Raw genomic sequence first — 20,236 nt, forward strand, 5'->3', positions numbered from 1 at the left:
CTTTGTTATTTACAAAAGATGTACCTTTTTATAGTGTTTTTCCCATTATACCCTCTTGATTATTTTTTTTTAATATTTTCTATGTTATTTTTCTCTTTCTCTTTCCTCCTATGCATGCAATGTTTATTCTTTTTTCCTCTCAATTTTTTCTTTTCTTTTATACGTGGATTCTTCTAAAAACATTTTAATGCATCTGAATCGAAATAAACAATGAATAGTATATTTGAACTTTTTACAACCTTAGAAATCTACAAGAATTGAAATGGATGTATTTCTATATTAGGAGAATTTTGATGATTTTTTTTTATTATATTTAATCTATGAGAAAATAATGAATAACATATTTAAATTTCTTGTAACTCTAAAATTATAGATAAATTAAAATAAATATAATCAAATTATCTAGATTCATATTTGGTTTAAATATAACCAAAGTTTTTAAACGGAGATACTTCTGTTTAACCTTGTTGGACTGATTGGAGAATTTGGGTAAGTAGGGATCTCTTCTTCACACCACGACGCACCCCTCTCTCTCCTCTGTTCTCCTTTGGCCGTGCAACCCCACCGCCTCACCCGCCGGCGTCCTCTCCTACCCTCCCCGTCTCCTTCTCTCTGCTGCTCGACTTCTCTCTTGCTTCTCGCGATCGACCAGGCTGTCGCCGCCCCTTGTCGCGCTCACAGCCGTAGCCGCCGGGGGCGAGAAAGGCTGTTCCGACTGCCCCTCTACCTCTCTCGTGCCTCTCCCTCTCTTGTTCTGCTCGCCCCGGGGCGTGACACCTCGCTGCCTCTCTGTGTCACTATTTGCGAGACAGAAAGTCGAAATACTTCCTCGTCCTATCTGTTGAAAGCTTAGGCACTAGAACTCCTTCTCTAATCGAACTCATCGTTCCGAGAAGCAAACATACATCTCCCTTCATATCATATGGTGAGTTTCCTTATCTCGTTTCTCTTTCTTTCTCACACCCACTCAAAAAGTTCTACATTTGCTAACTTTTCCTTATTTTTCTCAGGCATCGAGTGGACCCTCTTTGGATGATTGCTTGAAGCTGTTGAGAGGCCAGCGGGACGAGCAAAAGCTTGCCGGTCTCCTTCTCGCCTCAAAATTATGTCATGGGGATGACGCAACTGCCGTTCTAAAGGTCTATGATGCTGTCGGTGCTTGTTTTCTTCAGAGACTCATCTTAACCGGTAATGCTTGGGATCTTTTCCTAATAACTTCAACTTTGCTTATTTTCTCGCGATTCAAGTTCCTTGGGTTTTGTTTCAGGTATGGGAAAGGGATCTGGTGGGTTTAGAAGTGGCGAGGATAAAGAGGCATATTTGAGGCTCTCTATCACCCTTCTTGCTGCATTGTGTCGGGTGCCAGAAATTGCTTCATCTGAGGACATGGTCTCTAAAGTTCCTCTTGTAGCTGAAATAGTTACAAAATCGTGAGTTTCTAATTTCGGTTATTTTTCTTCTAAAATCTTCAGGTTGTATGGAATAATTTCTATGTCAAAGAATTTTGAATTTTTGCTATGTCATATTTTATCTTGTTGCGATACACATGATTAGCCGACCCCACTTAGTGGGGGTAAGACTTGGTTGTGGTTGTTGTTGATTGTGATACACATGATTGATTTTCACATACTAATCGTAGTCACACTTATTTTAATATTTTATTTAATAATTTTCTGAACTTATTTTTTAATACTCCGGCATTCTTCAATCGGTATTGTTGTTAATATATTCACAACAAATCTCTGTATGATCAATTCTTAGCTTTGTTTATGTGTGTCAGTACAGAAAGATGGTTGAAGTAAATACCCATATTTTATTACTTACCTTCCTTGTGGTTGCTGTTTGTCAACTGATTTACCTAGTAATTGAAAACATTCTTCTCGTATCCTTCCAGGGATACTCATCATGTTTTTTCTTGTCATGCTGCTCCTCAAAGGTAGAAAAGCTAGCATCACACAAATGTTGATCATATCTATTCTTGTAACTTGAGTAATGCCAACAGAAGTTTGATGTTACACTTCCTTACCTTTGTTTGCTCCAAAAACTAAAGTTCATATTTCATACTGTTTCTAGACGGAGCAAAATTATTTTTATTTTAACTATATAATTTAATCCCTCTGTAATTTTCTATTCTGATGTTGAGTTTTGGCTTGTTTGCTTGCATTGAAACTAGTTTGGGCTTTGGATGCAGGTCTGACTCATCCATTTTTGAGGAATGCTATGAGTTTCTCTTACTTGTTGCTGTTGCTTCAGATGGTGGAGTAGCAAAATTTTATCAACCTGGAGTATTTGACATGCTTGCATCTCATATTACTACCTTGAACGATGGTACTAAATGTTCTGTTTTCCTTGTATTGTATAATTGAAAATTGATAAAAGGGAGTTGTTTTTTGATTTAAGAAAACATGAATTTGATTTAGAAACCATAAGTTTTATCCCTTTTAAAGGCCCTTTAGATAGGGTTGTAGTTTATACTTGTTTGGACCCTTGCAAAGCCCCTTTAGATAAGGTTTTAGTTTATACTCGATAGAATCATCAAATCACACTAATCTCTCCTCTTGATTCCTTAGATTTGTTTGATTTCTATGTTTCTCCTACTACCTAGGTGTTAAAGTGAAAGCACTGATAAAACTTCTGCTGGTAGGGAATCAACGTCTGCAAATCTAATATTTTGCATGCCTTTCTGATGCTTTCTGCTTTCTGGATTTGGAAGTAGTAGTTGATTACTGAATCCATTCTGACCCTGCCAAAGTCTCTTCAATCACATGAGACCAAGGTTTGAAAAACCGTCCTGTTCTATGGCTTGGCATAAGTTTTGCCCACCAACTGACACCCAACATCCAACTGACACATGAGCGACTTCTGTGAACGACAATGGGTTCCATGAGCCACAGTGACTTCTGAGTGACAACAAGTTCTGCAAGCAATCATGAGCACAAGGTTTCTGTGGCTAGTTAAGCTGATTTCTTCCTCTTCTTCCCTTTACTCCTCCCCAAGTCTGCATCCTCTTTGCCTCTTCATCCTCGATGATTCCTCCTTGTCTTTTCACCATGTATCGGTTCACCCAACATGGCACTAACACTGTATCGTGTTGGCTATGGTCTGAAACTGGTTCCGAACACCTTGCATGAGACGATACATTTGGTTTGTAATTACCTTGCTGTTTGGATGTAGACGTATAGATAAATTTGTGTTAGAAATCATCGACTACAGACCTATGATGTTACCTACCTATGCCGAATTTGGGTGTTGTAGTTGATTACAAAATCCACAGATCATAGTAAATATGCAGAGTGGTGTTCGAACGGGCAACATATTGAACTGGAAAATGCTTGGGAATGTTATTGAGTGAAGGTGGGCAAGCTTTCTGCACTTCAAGTTGGAGAAAAAGGTTGTCTGTCCTCATGGTTGTCAATCAATCATGATATGGATTGACTAAGTTAAATTGCCATCAGTAAGAACTAATCCAATATTGGCCAATATCTATCATATGTGTCTGATGGTTATCAAAAATATAAAGGGGAGACTTAAAGTACCAAACTTAGCATTAAAAATTGAAACAATCAAACAAAAATGGGGAGGAATTGGCAATTTCTGTGCAAAATCAGCATTTCTTTCCAACATTAGTTCACTTCTTGCTGATTACTGGTCGATCTTGCAACGAATTTGTGAGGAGAAAAAAAAGAGCCTTTGTGAAGATGAAACCCTTCCGCCAAGGATGTCTCTGCTATCCAACTTGGTATATCTGCTGCATTGTTTCTTAGATGAGAGGTGGAATATATCCGTTTTTGTGTTTAGAGAGCAAAGGAAGCAGAAGAGTTCAGATGTTCCAGCTTCAGGAAAAGGTGGGAGCGACGAGGAGGGTCATTTGTAGCTCATGAGGAACTAGTAAGGATCGCGAGGAGGGTTATTTATCAATTAATAACTAAATATGGTTATTATTATCAATGATTACTCACATTTTACTGATAATGTCATTATTAATTCAATATTATATATAACTACTTATAGCCTATTAGTAATAAAATTTATTGTGTATTAGTAATAACAATAGTAATAATTCATTGCTTTTTAGTTAATACATTTTATTTATTTTTAATCGAGTTAACAATAGCACCGTGGATGAACTCACTGCACACATTCAAGACATAGTACCGTGGTGCATGTTGTTTGCAGATGATATTATTTTGGTAGATGAGACACGTGAAGGAGTAAATGCTAAGCTAGAATCTTGGAGGGAAACACTAGAAGGGAAAGGTTTTAAGCTTAGTAGATTAAAGACGGAATATATGGAATTTAAGTTTAGCAATATTAGAAGTAATGAAACAATTGTTAAGATAGGAGAGGACGAGTTGCCTGGAACCGAGAGATTTAAATATTTAGGATCATTTTTACAAAATGATGGAGGGATTGAGAGAGATGTCTTACATAGAATACAAGCAGGATGGGTGAAATGGAGGGGAGCGTCGAGTGTTTTATGTGACCGTAAAGTACCTCTTAAACTTAAAGGTAAGTTCTATAAAACCGCAGTTAGACCTGCTATGTTATATGGAGTTGAATGTTGGGCTATGACTCGAGCACATGAGCAGAAGATGAGAGTTGCAGAGATGAGGATGTTAAGGTGGATGTGTGGACATACGAGGATGGACAAAATAAGAAATGAGAGCATTAGAGAGAAAGTAGGAGTTGCATCTATTGAGGAAAAACTCAGAGAGACACGTTTAAGATGGTATGAACATGTACTTAGACGACCAATAAATGCTCCAGTTAGGCGATGTGAAACTATGATAAACATGCATATAAAACGAGGAAGAGGAAGACCAAAAAAGACTTGGTTAGCAACAATAAAACAAGATAAAATTTATTTAAATATAGATGATGATATAATAGGAGATAGAGCTCAATGGCGTAAAAGGATTCATACAGCCGACCCCCTAGTGGGAAAATGCTTGGTTATTGTTGTTGTTGTTGTTGTTAACAATAGCAATAGCTTAGATATGTAACATTTATAAATCCCTAATATTATATTAGGTACATTGGAATTAGATTAAGTTAATTATACTGTAATAGGTGAGTTCATTTTGTGAGGTTAATTATATTTTGTTGATTCTATTATTTAATTCCTATACTCTGTAATTATTTAATATGTAAGATTAACTATATTTGGTATTATAATAACTAATCAGTATAATTTAGTAATACAATTAGCTAAGCTAAGAAAGATTAGGGATTTATAAATGTTACATATCTAAGCTATTGCTATTGTTAACTCGATTAAAAATAAATACAATGTATTAGCTAAAAAGTAATGAATTATTACTATTGTTATTACTAATACACAATAAATTTTATTACTAATAGGCTATAAGTTATATATAATATTGAATTAATAATGACATTATCAGTAAAATGTGAGTAATCATTGATAATAATAACCATATTTAGTTATTAATAGATAAATAATTTATGGAAATAATATTTAGTTATTCACTTGATTTATATTTATAAATATAATATCCTTTATCTTATATTTATCAATTAACTAATATAAGTAAAAGATAGTTATTAATTATTATATAATGTAATATGAATCATACTTACATGATAAACTAGCGTTACTACTTTTCAGAGCATAGTAAAGAGAGATTTCTTTGTGGATGAAGCTATGGTATTTTTTGATTTTAAAATATTGAATTCTTTTTTACTATGTTATAGTAATTAAATAAGACTTACAATTAGATTAAACTGACAAATTTGAATAAAATTCAAAGGAAGTTACAATTTTTTTGAAAAAATATGCATCTATTCCTAGTTGGCGCAAACTTATATGATGATAAAGTTATGTGTCCAAATCTTGATCACGTAGTTGGATTTTTATTTTTCAATTTGTTAATATCTCTCTTTGTAGATTGATTTCAACCCTAATTTAAAGATTGATTTCAATTCTAGTGTAGTGGAACCAGGCAAAGGAAGATATTGATCAAATGCAAGGGGAATTTGAGATCGAGAATGAGATTTAAATCTGATACCACTTGATGCAACATTGGCAAGGATTGTGTCTTAGCCTGTGATCTCACATGGTTTTTCATGCCTTGGTTGACAATCTCCCAAGAGAGACTAGAATATTTGAGAGCAAAATAGACTAGGTTGATAGAGTGAGTTCTTTTATAGGTCTTATGATAATATGGGCTTATAAGACTTAGTCAAATTGACAAAGTTGCTAGAAATAAAAAAATTGGGGAAAAAATTTAAGCAAGAATAAAATAAAAAAAAAGACAGTTAATTCTAACAATTGTCTATTTCATTCTATTTTTGTTTGCATCAAGATGTGTTCCTAGTATGATCGTTATTAAAGTCATTATTATATACATCAATTGAAATTCTAGATCTGTTAAACGTTAGATGGTTATATTTTGAACTGTTATTCTTTGAATCTAATTGATGACTAACTTGATCGTGATATATAATTGTTCGACCCTTGTGCATGATATTGTTACTTATGTAGTCTCTTTCTTTCAAGGTACTCGCGCACTTGAGTTTGCCATGCAACTCCTGCAGCTATTGGTGAATCGGCTATCTATTGGCTTTGTAATTAGTGAGAACCTGCCTCTCATATTATCTATGGTATGCTGCAGTGATATTTTAGCATGTTTTCTTACCCCTTTTTCTGGATGGATTTTCCAGTAATAATTGAACCATCCACATGCACACTCACAGTTAATTTGGTGATGCAGGTAACTTTAATATCTAGGCAATTTGCCGTTTTGCAGAATGCCTTCAAATTTGATGCTCTTCATATGCTCACTTCACTTCTATCATCAAATAATACTGTATGTGAATTGTCTCTTCCCCTTCACAATATTTTATCAATCATTATGGGAGTCAGATATGTATTAGTTGTTGTCCTGCTTGCCATGTGTTGCAAACACTAATTTTGTCTGATGCAACTTCCTAGTTCAGACTCAATATGATGCTTAAAAAATGGGCTTTATAAGCATGACTAAATCAGTATCGATTCATCTAGAGGATATTTCTTGTGCTAGTTCTTATTGTGGCACTTGATGTTTCACATTTCCATCATTTCTATAAACGCTAGAAAATGGGGGAAAACATTAAACTTGAATTGCAGTAGTTCTCTGAGCAGGGTAAGCTAGATGTTGTACTAAAACTTGGCAATAAGTAAAGTATATGAGATTAGAATAGATAGTGCGATTAAATTTTGTATGTTAGGCTAAACTTGGTAGGGCACTGCAAAACATTTTTCTACAATAAATGCTTTCTCATCAGAAAGTTTGGTTTTCTCAAAATTGTGTTGGAAAATTGAAAAAATAAAAAATGTTTGCTAATCACTTTTACTTTCAAATATTATTTATTTTATTTATGGTTTCTTATTTTTCTTATCCAAACGAAACTCTAAATGCATTCTAAAATACTCATCTAAAGTTTAAAATATCATTTTATGGAGGAGTTTTAGTCCTTGTGTTGACAATATGGTTCAACACCATGTTGTGCCTATACTTGACACACATTGAAGCATGCTAAGATGTATTTAGGTGAGGTTTACTCTTTTAATACTTATTAACTTTATTTATTTAATACTAAAAATAAAATTATAATAATTAGATAATCAATTGAATTAAAATCATATTATATGATATTGTACTGATACTCCTCATGATTTTGCATGTGTTAAAGCATATCATGCCGTTATGAATTTAAATGGATATCAAGTTGAGTTAAATATATATATATATATATATATATATTTTGCTTTTGTGTGAATAAAGTTATATCAGTTTTATTCTATAATATTCTTCCACTTAAGTTGTTCACTCTTAGAAATAAGATTATAGTACTTAGATACTTTATCAAATTTAAATTTTAGAAAAACAAGCTAAAAAATAATAAATATTACTTAAATTCATTAGGACGTGTGTGAAACATGCTAATACTTGCCGAGTGTTGGCACTATATGATACTCATGGGCATGTGCAACCTAAGAAGTTATGTAGTAATCATTATTAGGTTTCTGAAAATTTTATTAGGATGATACATTTTGAGTGTCACCTGGCACAACACAAGATTTCCACCATGTTTTCCTTATCTTATAAGTTATTTCAACTTTTTTCATAGTTATGTTTTTTCATAGCTCTTTCCAACTAGCTCTCGATTGCTGGAATATAATTTGTAAATGCACAATGAATATGAAGGATTGGTGCTTACATGGAAATTACACTGGAAATATATTGTAATAACACCTATGACAATAGAAAAAATGAATTAATATCATGCTTAAATCAAAATTAAAAGTTATCGCATAAATTTTATTAATTTATGCAAATAATATAAGGAACAGTCTGACATTGTCTATTCAAATTATATCCTGTTTAGTCATTTCTAGTCTGTTGTGTTTCCATCTCTAGTTTGCGAAATACTTTAATTATAGAAACTACAGCCCAGTCACTATTTTATCAAACATGTCAACTTTGTTGGAATTTCTTTATCATATCAGTTTTTTCTACTAGAATCTTGTTTTGCAAATTCCGATCAGCCATCTTGTTAACTATGCTACTAAGTACTACTAGTATCATTCATGAGCTTAATTATGTTCCTTTGATATAGCAGTTCATCTGAGCACGTCCTCAGTTAGAGTGATATTGAGTCCTTTACCAGGACAGTTTGAACCTAATACATAACAACAATTTCCACGCGTGAAGCCAAGTAGTTTTCTTTAGCTATTGTAATTGCTTAACTAAAATTCTATCCTGCTTCATTCATCTTCTTAGCCTTAGCCATCTGACAAAAGGGTGCAACAATGCAAGTAAAAACAAGGAAAAATTAGATGAAAGAACATAAATTTTGGTTATCTCCTCTTGTACCCATCTTATATAAGGGATATAACATCTAGATTATCATGTAGCACTTGGATGTAATTTTATATTGCTGATACCTATATGATGAAGCTGTTACTTCTTGTGACCTGGCCACGGCTCACGACCACTAGTTATTTTTAATTTGTTGCACCCCCTTCTCTATTGTCTGCATGCAAAGTGGGTGTAGAGAATGGACAATGTAGATACATACTGCACGTCTGGACCATTAGTTTTTCTTTGAAACATTTTGTTTGGATTTTTTATTTTTCTTAACTTGAAGCACATTAAATTTTGTTTCAATCTTATCATTCATTTATTAGAACATTTGTTTAGCCTATTTGCTATTGAGTTGGCTTTCTATTGCTCTGATTTTGAGATTATAAATTTGTGTAAATTACTCTTTTAATTGTATGAACATGTATATTTTAGATGTTTCATGAAGCTCTAAGGATGATGCCAAGTAATACATGGGCAGCTCAAGTACATGTTGGCATTAGTGAAATACTTCGAAACCGTGTTGGTATGCTTATTTTACTTATATACAGTTTAATATGTGCACATTACTTTAAGGGCTCGAACTTTGTGATTCCTCTTCTTTCTACCTCTTTATGTTAGTTATTGCTGCTGCATAGTATTCAAAACCATGGTTGTAGCTCATGCACCTTTTGTGCTCCTTAAAACAAAGTCAAGCTGATTTTAGGTATCCATAAAAAATTAACCCGAAAATTTCTTTCTTCTTTATCAATAAGAATAACTGAGGACTGGTATAGAGGAGTTGAATATGTGTTTAAAATCTTGCAGTTTCTGCTGAAAAGCTCCAAGCACTTCTTTTGGCAGATTTGATGATGTCTATACTAGGGGTAAACTGGTTGTTGAATCAGATACAGTTGCAGCATGACCAAGAAATTATTCCAGTTGACAAGTAAGAACCTTTTTTTGGTTTTCTAGGTGAACCTCTTTTAAGTGGTTGTTTTATATTTACGTGAAATTCATATCCTTGTAGGTTTGTTTTTCTTGTATTGGAGTCATCAAGGGTAGAAGTTGCTATTTTACTTAATGAGCTAGCCTACTTAAAATATGAACCTTCCAGCAGCTCTTCTGATGCATTGGGAATAATTATTCAAAAGCAGCAAAATTTGGCTTTATCTTTTTCCTTGATAGAAAAGATTATCAAACTTTTGTCCAATGTTAGTGATGCAAAAGGTACCTTTTTCTTTGCTTCTTGTCTTGGTTTCAATCTTATATGGTATTTCTGAAGTACCTGTTCATCCTATTAATTGTTATTGATGATTTAGGTTAATCTCTTGTTGATCTTAATCTATCTTATTATTGCTTTCTATTTTCAATAAGGAAAGTTAGGGTTCAAATACCTCAAAGTTTTTTTTTCTACTTGTGTGTATTATTTATGACCTCAATATTACATTATAATCCATGTAATATATGATAGTTATTAACTAGGCCCGTAGTTTTACACATAAGGCTTGTTCAAATGAAGGATAGATAAATTGAATCATGAATGATGATGCGTGGATCAATTAATGAGTAGATGAATGGAAATTGATTTATCCTTCCATCCGAAGGATTGCACAGATGAATAGATAGAATGATATATCCATTTATCGATGCTTTCACTTATTCATATGCAAGGATACATGGAAGGGTGGATAATTGAATTTGATTAAAAGAAAATAATACCATTTTTTCCCTATAACTCTCACCCTCTTTTCTCTTTCATTCTGTCCATCTAACTTCTATATAATATTTTAATCAACAATTTATAAAGTGAAAAGGATTTAGTTTATAGAGGTTTCTTTTAAATAAGATTTTAGTAATGTTCTGTTTATCCTAGAGGGTGGATGGGAGAGGGAAAAGGATGAACAGTGGTGGAAAAGGATCAATTATTCGTGGCCAGGCTGCAACTTTCAGCCTGGTAGGCCATGGTTGGGAGCTCACTGATGGGGATGTTTGGGGTTGTTGGCTCATCGGAGAGTTTGGCTTGAGGAAAGAAAACTCTTTCTGTTTGATTTCGGATGGACACAAAAATAGCCAAAACCCCTAGTGCAACAAACAATGTAGGTTAGTGCTAGTGCGACGAACAATGAACGTTAGTTCAAAAGACAACGAACGTTAGCTGAGGTGGTGAACATTGGCATTGATGTGACAATTGTGGGTGTGTAAATGCTGATGTTGTGGGTGCACAAATGATGGTAGCAATGGGTGATATGCATGAGGAAATTCTTTATAAATGGTTACATGTAAGGAAATTCACAAGAAGATAATCAATATATACATATTTATAACTTATTAATCATTCCTTTATATCCTTCCCTCGGTTCACCTGATTTGGAAGGGTAAAAAATGAAGGGAAAAATTGGAATTTTTTCAGATGATTTATCCCTTCTGAGTGATTCATCCTTCCAACTAATCAATTGAAGAGACGAATATATGTATCCACCCATCCACTTATTCATTCGTGACTTATTTGTTCAAACTAACATTCTAAGCGAACAACTGAGTAAATGCAAATATTTGAGTCCATCCAACCCTTAGGTCCCTAGCATTGCCCTTGAAACTAGCTCAAAGATATCATGTAAGTCCTTGTTACAAATATAGTCGATCCTATTACCTCTCTAAAGGACTTTGTTAACAAGTATGATAATTTATCATTTGAGTAGAAAAGTGCCATGACAATTTCATTAGATTACACTCTCTATCTATCAAAGTGATAATCAATCTTTATGTTTTATGTGGTTCGATAAAAATTTCTTAGCACACTTCTTTTTTTATTTGCAGATTCCCCTATGAAAGATAGCACTTTGACAAAGATGGTTTCAGGACTTGAGGAAACAATTAACTTGATTTTTGATTTTTTACAAGACTCAAAGGTGATTTTATATGCTTCCTAGACTGAGACTTGAGTTTTGTGGTCTCCTTAATTTGGTGTTGATCTCAGTATCCACTTTATATTTCCTAGCCTGAGATTTCAATTTTATGGTTTCCTTAATTTGGTTGATCTTCAATAGGATCATGGTCAAAGAAAAGGTGATGATCTTTTAGCAGCAGTCAGGATAGTAGGAAGGTACGATTAACCTTTTGTATATCTCTCTCATTATCTTAGCAACTCTAGTTTTCTTCTTTTTCAGAAAGCAGAGTATTGTTTTCTTTGCTCAAATATGTTAGTTGGATTTTAATGTACTAACTAGACGAAAGTTATGGACTTTAACAAACTTAACATCTATATGGTTATGGTTTATAAAGATATTCTTATTGTTGTTGTTGGTGTTGTTGTGTTCTCAGAAATAAACAAATATTTAATTTCTAGTCGGCGTGCTCCCTGATTGATATATTGGTTTGGGGACTCATAGGATATAACCAAACAGGTGAATGTTGAGTTAGAAAACTTAAAAGAAAACTGGATCTCTGCTGTCAAGTAAATGCAAGTGTTGTTGGTATGAGGTGGCAATGTCATTCAAAAGCTACCTTAACCTCATTCATGCATTTGTAGGTCAAGGTTGGAATTTCTCTTATGGTGTTATTTGATGCCTTTTCTTATCCTAGTGATTTGCTTGATGCTGGTGGTTTTATGATTTTTATCAATATGTTTTATGGACCTTATAGAAAGATTGTGTGGATGGCTAGAGTGGTTATGTTTTTAGTTTCATTGCCAGAGCTCTTTGTTTTCTACATATCTGCGCGCATACTAGATTAAGCTTCTGAATTTGATGAATGTTCCAGCTACCTTGCTGAGGTACCCATTGCATGCCAGGAAAAGATGCGAGCTTTGTTGGGATATCTTCTGTCAGTTGAAGGGCAAGATGAAACAAGGTTTAACTCTCTTCTCGCTATACTGTGTTGTGAACTTAAGAATTATTTAGTTTCATTGCTGATAGTAGTTATCTTTTACCACTGTGGTTTAGTCCCTTCTATTCCATCTGCTTCTTGCTTCCGTGGTTGTGCCAAATAACAATGCATATTGATGGGTGCAAGGCCTTGGCTTCAGCTGGGGGGCATAGAGAGGTATCCCTGTTTCTTTATACTAGTTAAAATATTTTTATTATTTTCCTTATTCAGCTGTGTTTACTTTATTAGAGAAAAAGCAAGAACAAATGAAGAGATACGATTTTTACTTTGTCGGAGAGAAAATTGGAGGTAAAGAAAGTGGGAGAATAATTCTTTTCTTTCTCCTCAAAATTGGACAGATCCAATCAGAAGAAATTCTCATCAAGTTTCCATGTACCCTTTCCCTAGTTGCAGCCTTGACCTCTTGCCCTTGACTTTGAGGCTGCTTGTGGCCTTTGCTGCAGTTGTACATTTTCTACATTCACAAAATAGTAAGGGTAGCATCAGAATTTAACTTTTCCTTATGTCCATCCCTTTAGGAAATACAGTTGTAGTAAAACCATTTTTCTTTCCCTTCCTTTCCCATCCTTCCATTTTCTATTCTGATCTCTTCTTTCTATAGTATTCTCTAAGCCTACAAGGAAGCACAACCTTAATTTTGTTTACTTGGGATAATATGGGAAAACAATTAAGTGTGTTCAGGTTTTTTCATTGTTCTTATTCTATTGCAATGTGCAAAGAGCACTCAGTGGTTCTCTAGTTTTGCTATGTTTGGTTGATTGCACTTTGACCCAGTTAACTACAGTTCAGGACTCCGACTTCAATCCAATATTTTTGTAGCACCTTTAAATGTTATTCATATATTTTCCTGCCTCTACTACTGGAGTCTGCCATTTCTTTGATTCTATTGTTGATGCATGCATCTTGGACTCAATTTTATTCGTCCGTCATAGCCACTCACAGCCACGGGATGACCAATGTTTACACATCTTTATTGTGCACAGTACAATGATAACAATCCATGTATTGATCCTCTCTCTCGACCTGCATCAGTAGAAAGTTCTGCATTGCTTTTGTATTATAGAATTAATAAATTTACTGTTTTTTGAGAAGTTCAGTTTGCAGGCTTACACATTAAAAGACATACCGGTATTTTATGCAATGACAATATGACATGGCAATGAAATGAACTTTCTAGTTCTCATTTTGAACTTCGGAACCTCTTCATTGAAGTCATATTGGTTCACAAAATTCCTGTTATTTTATATGATACTAATATCACCTTGCTCTAGTTTTCAATTCAGTACTTTCTAAGATAAGATATGTTTCTCCATCTTGTCAGATTGTGGAATGTCTGGTGAATATGGTTGGAAGTAATAGCCAAATAGTCGATGACAAGGATACAGTGTTCTTGGCTTGTGATACCATCATGAATCTTCTATTAAGTGTAAGTCAGGGCCAGATCATTTGCGGCCTGCTGCTGGTAATTTCTTTATTTTCAGTTAATTTGATTTTCTGGATTACTTTTTGACAGAGAAAGGAACTCAAAGATTGGATAGAGTGGTCCGATTTTGTTAATCTATTACATGCATTAATCTTTTGGAATGGTATTTTTCTTATCTCCAAGTATTTTAATATCTCCTAAATATGAACTATCTATGGGCCAAAGATATGCTTATTGCAGCAACTATGATTTTCTTTTTTGTATAATTTTGTGTCTCCTCTTAGCTGTATTTTTTTGACAAGTGAAGTTTAAAAGTGAATCTTGAAGAAACCCAATCACCTATCCATCTCATATTTTTTTCACATTGAGATTATTCTTTTCGGTAAATGGCCTTAACAGCCAACTGTTGTTTGATTGTGATACCTTGCAAAATTTCCTTTCTCAAGGTATGCCATCTGAAGTGAAAACGTCTGTTGTTTTAGTCATTTCAGTTAAATCCGATGTAACAAGAATTGTGGAGATTTGGTACCAAAAACTTAAGCTAACACTCGAGAATAACTCTCAGGCATTTAACAATGACACATTAATATCATAGTTGGACAGGTTGGTCTTTTGTTGCATGTTTTTTGAATGGATCAAATTATACTATTTCAACACAGGATTTAAATATTTTGCAAGTTGGTGTTGGTGATGATTTATCAAACTCTCAAGGGATGTTATGTTATTAAAAGTTTGAATATCGTTGGAACTTTCCTCCACTAACATAGCACATCCTTTCTTTTGGTAGTGTTTTTTTATCACCTGGTTTTTTCAGTGGACCTCCTATTTTCATGACAGCCACTTAACCTTTTAATAGTGTTTGCCTTATTTTTAGAACTTGTTTTGTATCCAAAACAGTAATATGCTATTTTCGTTGTGTTCTACTAAGAAAACTGCAAGGACCCATCCGTTATGATGATGGTTTCAAGCATCTGCTGCTTGGTGTTGGACTTGACATCAGAGGAGTCTCTTCTAAACCAATCAAGTTTTGACCAAAGTTCTCTCGAGAAGTTGTCTCATCTTATTGCAAGAAGTTTAAATCAGGTACACATACCTTCTGGAATGACATGTTTGTTGTTGATATCCTGACATCTGGTCGATTTCTTAAATATCATATTTGGCTTGGTGTAGGGTGAGCTGGAGTATTTGAAAGATCATTCAGATCTCCATCAAATTATCAGTGCAGGTTGGTTAAATAGTTGCTATAGCAATCAGCAACTTTCGAGCTTCACCGATTCATTGAGCTTCTGCCTTTTATTCAACTTGATGCTTCTCTTATAGAATGGATTCACTAAAGGCTGTTTCTTATAATGATCCTCTTTTTTTTTCCTCTTTGAACAACTTGCAGGGTACTGCAATTGGGCTGATCGGTTCCCTTCGGTTAGAAATGCTGTTGAGAACTCATAAAGAAGCACTTACAAGATTTTATACTGGAAGGGGGATTTATTTAACCCTATCTTGCTGGGTATGGTTTATGTTGTTGGAAATTGAACTGATCCTTGAAACCATATTCTTGGAGTTACTTTTTGTTGGAAAGATTACGACTTAAACTATTACTATATCATGTTGGAAGTACAAAAGATCTACTTAAAATTATAATATAATTAAATAGTTTTAGTCGTTTCATAATTTAGGTTTTTCAATAGTCAACTACTTCATTAAAGAAGCAAGTCTAGATTATCTTTAGTCTCTCTTTTTGTCTTGTCTTCATTTCTAATGCAATTTATTTTTTTGATTGTCTTCCTCTACATCTTTTCTTTTAACGATCTTGGGCCATCAAAATATTTTATATATTGGTGACAAGATCCCTTGGTGGAGGTTTCAATCGGTGCCTCAAAAATGAATTCAAGCGACGTGCTAGTGGACTCGGTATGCAGCTATTGAACCAGTCCAATTATAGATAGATTATATTACAGTGGATTTTACAGTTTGATGGTTTAGAACGTCTGGTTTGACGGTTTGAAATCGTTAGTTCAACGGTTTAAGATTGTTTTTTTGATCAAGAATAGGTTATTCAATAAAAAAAAGTAAGACAGATCTTTCTATATATTTTTTGCAGATCAAGAATAGGTGTTTAGGAATTTCTCTTCTAAATCTAAAAGAAGAAATTTCTGAAGGTCTTATAAGGAGAAGCATTATTTGAGGATTGAAATCAGAATATATTCCTTGGTTACTTCAATACAAGGGTGGGCTCAATAATCATCTTCGGAGGAGATAGAGAATTTTCTTTCATCACAATAATCACTAGCTAAGCAAATGGCTAGTTATAATAGATTTTGGTTGTGGGCATCATTTTACTAGAGATAAATTCAAAATTTTCAGCCTTCAAGACTATAATGGTTGTGATGCATTGTAATAGCTAATAACACAGTTCATCATGTGGATAATGAAAATGTTGGACAATTTATTGCTGGAGATATTAAAAAATTAATTAATTGAAATTACATAAAATCAATTTTAATTTATCTGTCGAGATGACCTAAGTTGATAATCTCAGGCTGTCAGCGACGGTTGATTTCTACTAATTGCTGAGTGCAGACAAAGCATCGAGTTCGAGCAGCAAAGTCTGAGCGGGCGAAGTGACCGAACAGGTGAAGTGATCGAGGTCTGCGATTGTCGTAGTTTCCTTGAAACATATTCGCCTCACCTCCGGCTGTGCTTCGAGGTTTCCTCGGGTCGTCTGTTTCCCAGGATACAACGACAAAACCACTAGTTATTCGTGGCGAACTGAGAATGCACTTGAGTGCTATCACGAGTAGTTCAGCCAAGTGAATGCACGACTGAGAGAAGAATCGGGGAACGAAGGTGGAAGAATTCTCTTGCTTTCGCTTTTCTTACGCGTCTCTCTTGCCTGCAATAAATGATCATTTAATGCTGGATTTAATGTCATCATTAATGAGTTTAATTTCTTCATTAATGTCAAGAGGAATCACCACAACTTTGACATGCGCAGATCGTGCTTGCACACGAGTAAACTTTGGTTCAGTACAATCCGAACCCTGGATTTGCACCAACCCTTGTGCACTCATGCGTGAGAGAGTTTCTCCCCATACTTATGTTTACAATATCAATGCATGTGTCATAATTTAAACCAACAATAAAGCCAAGAGACTTCTTCTATGGGGCTAAACTCATGTACAATAGAATTTTTTCGTCTCCACCTCTTTATTCCATTCATATTTCCAACGGAAAATACTATTGTCATCAACCATAAGCGAGCAGATTCCATTACACTCAATAGTGTGTTTCATGTTCAAGGTATAAAGAAAAATTTATTTTCAGTTGCAAATATTGTAGATGTTGGACACTCTGTGCTTTTTGGCTCAAAAGATGTGAAGTTTCTTCAAAATATCAAGGAACTCAAGTAGATGTCATTCACACTAATGATAAAGTTTATGATTTATTTATTTTATCTGCCCCTAGTTCATACATTAAGAAGACAAGTAGTATAAAAAATTCACATACATGACATGCTAAGTTGGGACATCTTAACATGGAAAGATTAAAAGCTATGGAGAAATTAAATCTGGTAAAATGATTGCATAGCTTAACAAATTTTTGTGAAGGAATGTGAAAGATGTCAATTTGGAAAGACATATTGACTTCCGTTCGATAAGTCAATTTCATGATGCAAAGCCCCATTGAAACTCATTTATAGTTATTTAATGGGACCAACTAGAATACTTCATTTTCAAGATATTTATATATGTTGATTTTTATTGATGATTATAGTAGAAACACATGGTCTATTTTGTGAAGCAAAAAATCATAAGTTTCCAATAGGTTTGTGGAATTTAAAGAAATGGTTGAAAGAGAGTTTATTTCCAAAATAAAGGGACTAAGGACCGACAATGGCGGTTAATTTATTTGAGAATAATTTTCATTTATTTACCGTCAATATGGTATTAAGAGAAAATTTACTTATGCTAAGACATCACAATAAAATGGTGTAGTAGAAAGGAAGATCAAACATTTAACAAAGACTTGTAAAAGTTGGTTATATGCGAAGAATTTACCAAAAACTTTATGGGTTGAAAGCATGAAATGTGCATTATATGTGATTAATGGAAGGTCTCTTTGTCCTATTAATATGAAGTCACCTTATGAATTAATGTTCGGAGAAAAGCTAAATGTTAAGCATTTAAAGGTTTTTGGCTCTATTAACTATGTTCATGTGCTAGAATCTCAAAGAAGCAAGTTAGACGTAAAGACACGAAAATGCATTTTTATTGGGTATGATGAAAGAAAAATGGGTTGGAAATGTATGGATCCTAAATCTCATCTAGTTGTTGTTTCAAGGATCAAAGATAGTTGTTGTTTCAAGGGTGTCATCTTTGATGAAATATCCTTATATTATGAGAAAGGTGAAGTTGGTAGGGAATTGCCTATTGATTCTACTCCAACCAACTCATCTTCATCACTATTGAGGAGCAAAGTGAAAGGAGTCTAGATACAGAATAATTTACATGAAACAAATGATTTACATGAGGTGCTCAAGTCACAAAGGCCAAATAGAATCATTGTCAAGCTAGCTTCATATAGGGATGAAAATTTCATTAGCACATATTCTTGTTTTTTTACAAGACCAATTGATGATGAAAAACCTTTTAGCGGCAAAAGGAAATAAGGAAAACGAGCTTGCCATGGAAGTTGAAATAAATGCTCTTAAGGCTAATCAAACTTAGAGTCTTGTTCCTAAGCCCTCAAATGTACAACCTATTTCTTGCAAGTGGGTGTACGAAATCAAGAGGAAAGTTGATGATACCGTTGATAGATATAAAGCAAGGTTAGTTGCCTGAAGATTTTCTTAAAAATATGGGGAAGATTATGAATTAAGAAACTTTTAGCACCATGACTAAGATGATTTCAGTTCGTATGGTGATATCTTTAGCGTTATTTATGATTGGAAGCTATGACAAGAAGAATGTATTTTTATTTATATGAAACAATCACTCAGTTATGTGTCTAACTTACATCCAAATTATATTTGTAAACTCGAGAAAATTCTTTATGGACTCAAACAAATTTTGCACGCATGGTTTGAAAAAATTTCTCAATACTTACAATTCTGTGGTTATACTGCATCAGATTCAGATTCCAGCTTATTTGTTAAAAGAGAAGAATATTTGCATATAATTTTTTTTTATATATGCAGATGATATTATAATAATAGAAAATAACAAAGTGAAAGTTGAGCAACTTCGCTTGCTATAAGGTTTGACACCAAGAAATTAGGGGAGTTGAATCATTTTCTTGGTTTAAAAGTTGTGAATATAGACAATGGAATTTTTATCAACCAACAAGGTTATTCCAAGAAATTAGTTGAGCGATTTGGATTAAATCAAAGCAAACACTATTGTATTCCTTTTAATTCAAGTATAGAGCTAAGGTACGATGCTTTATCGTGCTCTTATTTGTCCTTGGATTATGGTATCACGGTAAAATATTTAAGTTATTACCTAGACATCAATGATAGAATATTGAAGATATTCACTAAAGAACTTCCTAGAAGACAATTCAAATTGCTTGAAGGGGGAGTGTTGGAAATTAAAGTGATGCTTGTAACCATATTCTTTAGAATTACTTTTTGTTAGAAATTGAAGATGACTACTTCGAATCATATTAGAAATACAAAAATTCTACTTGAAACTATAATAGGATTAAATGGTTTTAATGTTTCATAATTTATGTTTTCGATGGTCAACTACTTCATTAAAGTAATGAAGTAAGTGTAATGAAGTAAGTCTAGATTATCTTTTGAATTGTATTTAAAGGGATGAACCCTATGTATTTTTGTAATATGAAGTGATTAAGTCCTCAAGTTTTCTTTAGTGTCTCTTTTTGTTTTGTCTTCATTTCTAAGGGAATTTATTGTTTTTTTGGTTGCCTTCCTCTCTGCATCTTTTTCCTTTAACGATCTTAGGCCATCAAATATTTTATATATTTTGATGATTCTACTTTTGACCTGTGCCCCTAACTTGATCATGGATTGTGCGCAGATTGAGATGGTTGACGTGTACTCACCCCTAATATATAAAAC

At 33.7% G+C, this 20,236-nt stretch overlaps 1 protein-coding gene across 3 annotated transcripts; it reads left to right on the top strand.

Moving 5' to 3' along the window:
- The first annotated feature begins 456 nt into the window (after positions 1–456).
- Positions 457–16,647, top strand: LOC122019982. 3 transcript variants are annotated; one of them, XM_042577656.1, is made up of 20 exons: positions 457–925; positions 1,011–1,188; positions 1,268–1,430; positions 2,192–2,328; positions 6,521–6,624; positions 6,735–6,830; positions 9,303–9,393; positions 9,675–9,795; positions 9,877–10,076; positions 11,667–11,758; positions 11,897–11,952; positions 12,609–12,698; positions 12,791–12,890; positions 14,056–14,160; positions 14,248–14,320; positions 15,086–15,240; positions 15,328–15,382; positions 15,545–15,661; positions 16,001–16,065; positions 16,256–16,647. In XM_042577656.1, exons 1-18 carry the CDS (start codon positions 923–925, stop codon positions 15,601–15,603), a joined length of 1,878 nt encoding a protein of 625 aa, XP_042433590.1. In that variant the 5' UTR covers positions 457–922; the 3' UTR covers positions 15,604–15,661; positions 16,001–16,065; positions 16,256–16,647. The 3 variants fall into 3 exon arrangements, with proteins under 3 accessions (XP_042433590.1, XP_042433589.1, XP_042433591.1); XM_042577655.1 differs by having other exon boundaries at positions 15,545–16,065; XM_042577657.1 differs by lacking the exon at positions 16,001–16,065.
- Positions 16,648–20,236: the final 3,589 nt, after the last annotated feature.

Source organism: Zingiber officinale, chromosome 9A (assembly GCF_018446385.1).
Source record: "Zingiber officinale cultivar Zhangliang chromosome 9A, Zo_v1.1, whole genome shotgun sequence".
NCBI lineage: Eukaryota > Viridiplantae > Streptophyta > Magnoliopsida > Zingiberales > Zingiberaceae > Zingiber > Zingiber officinale.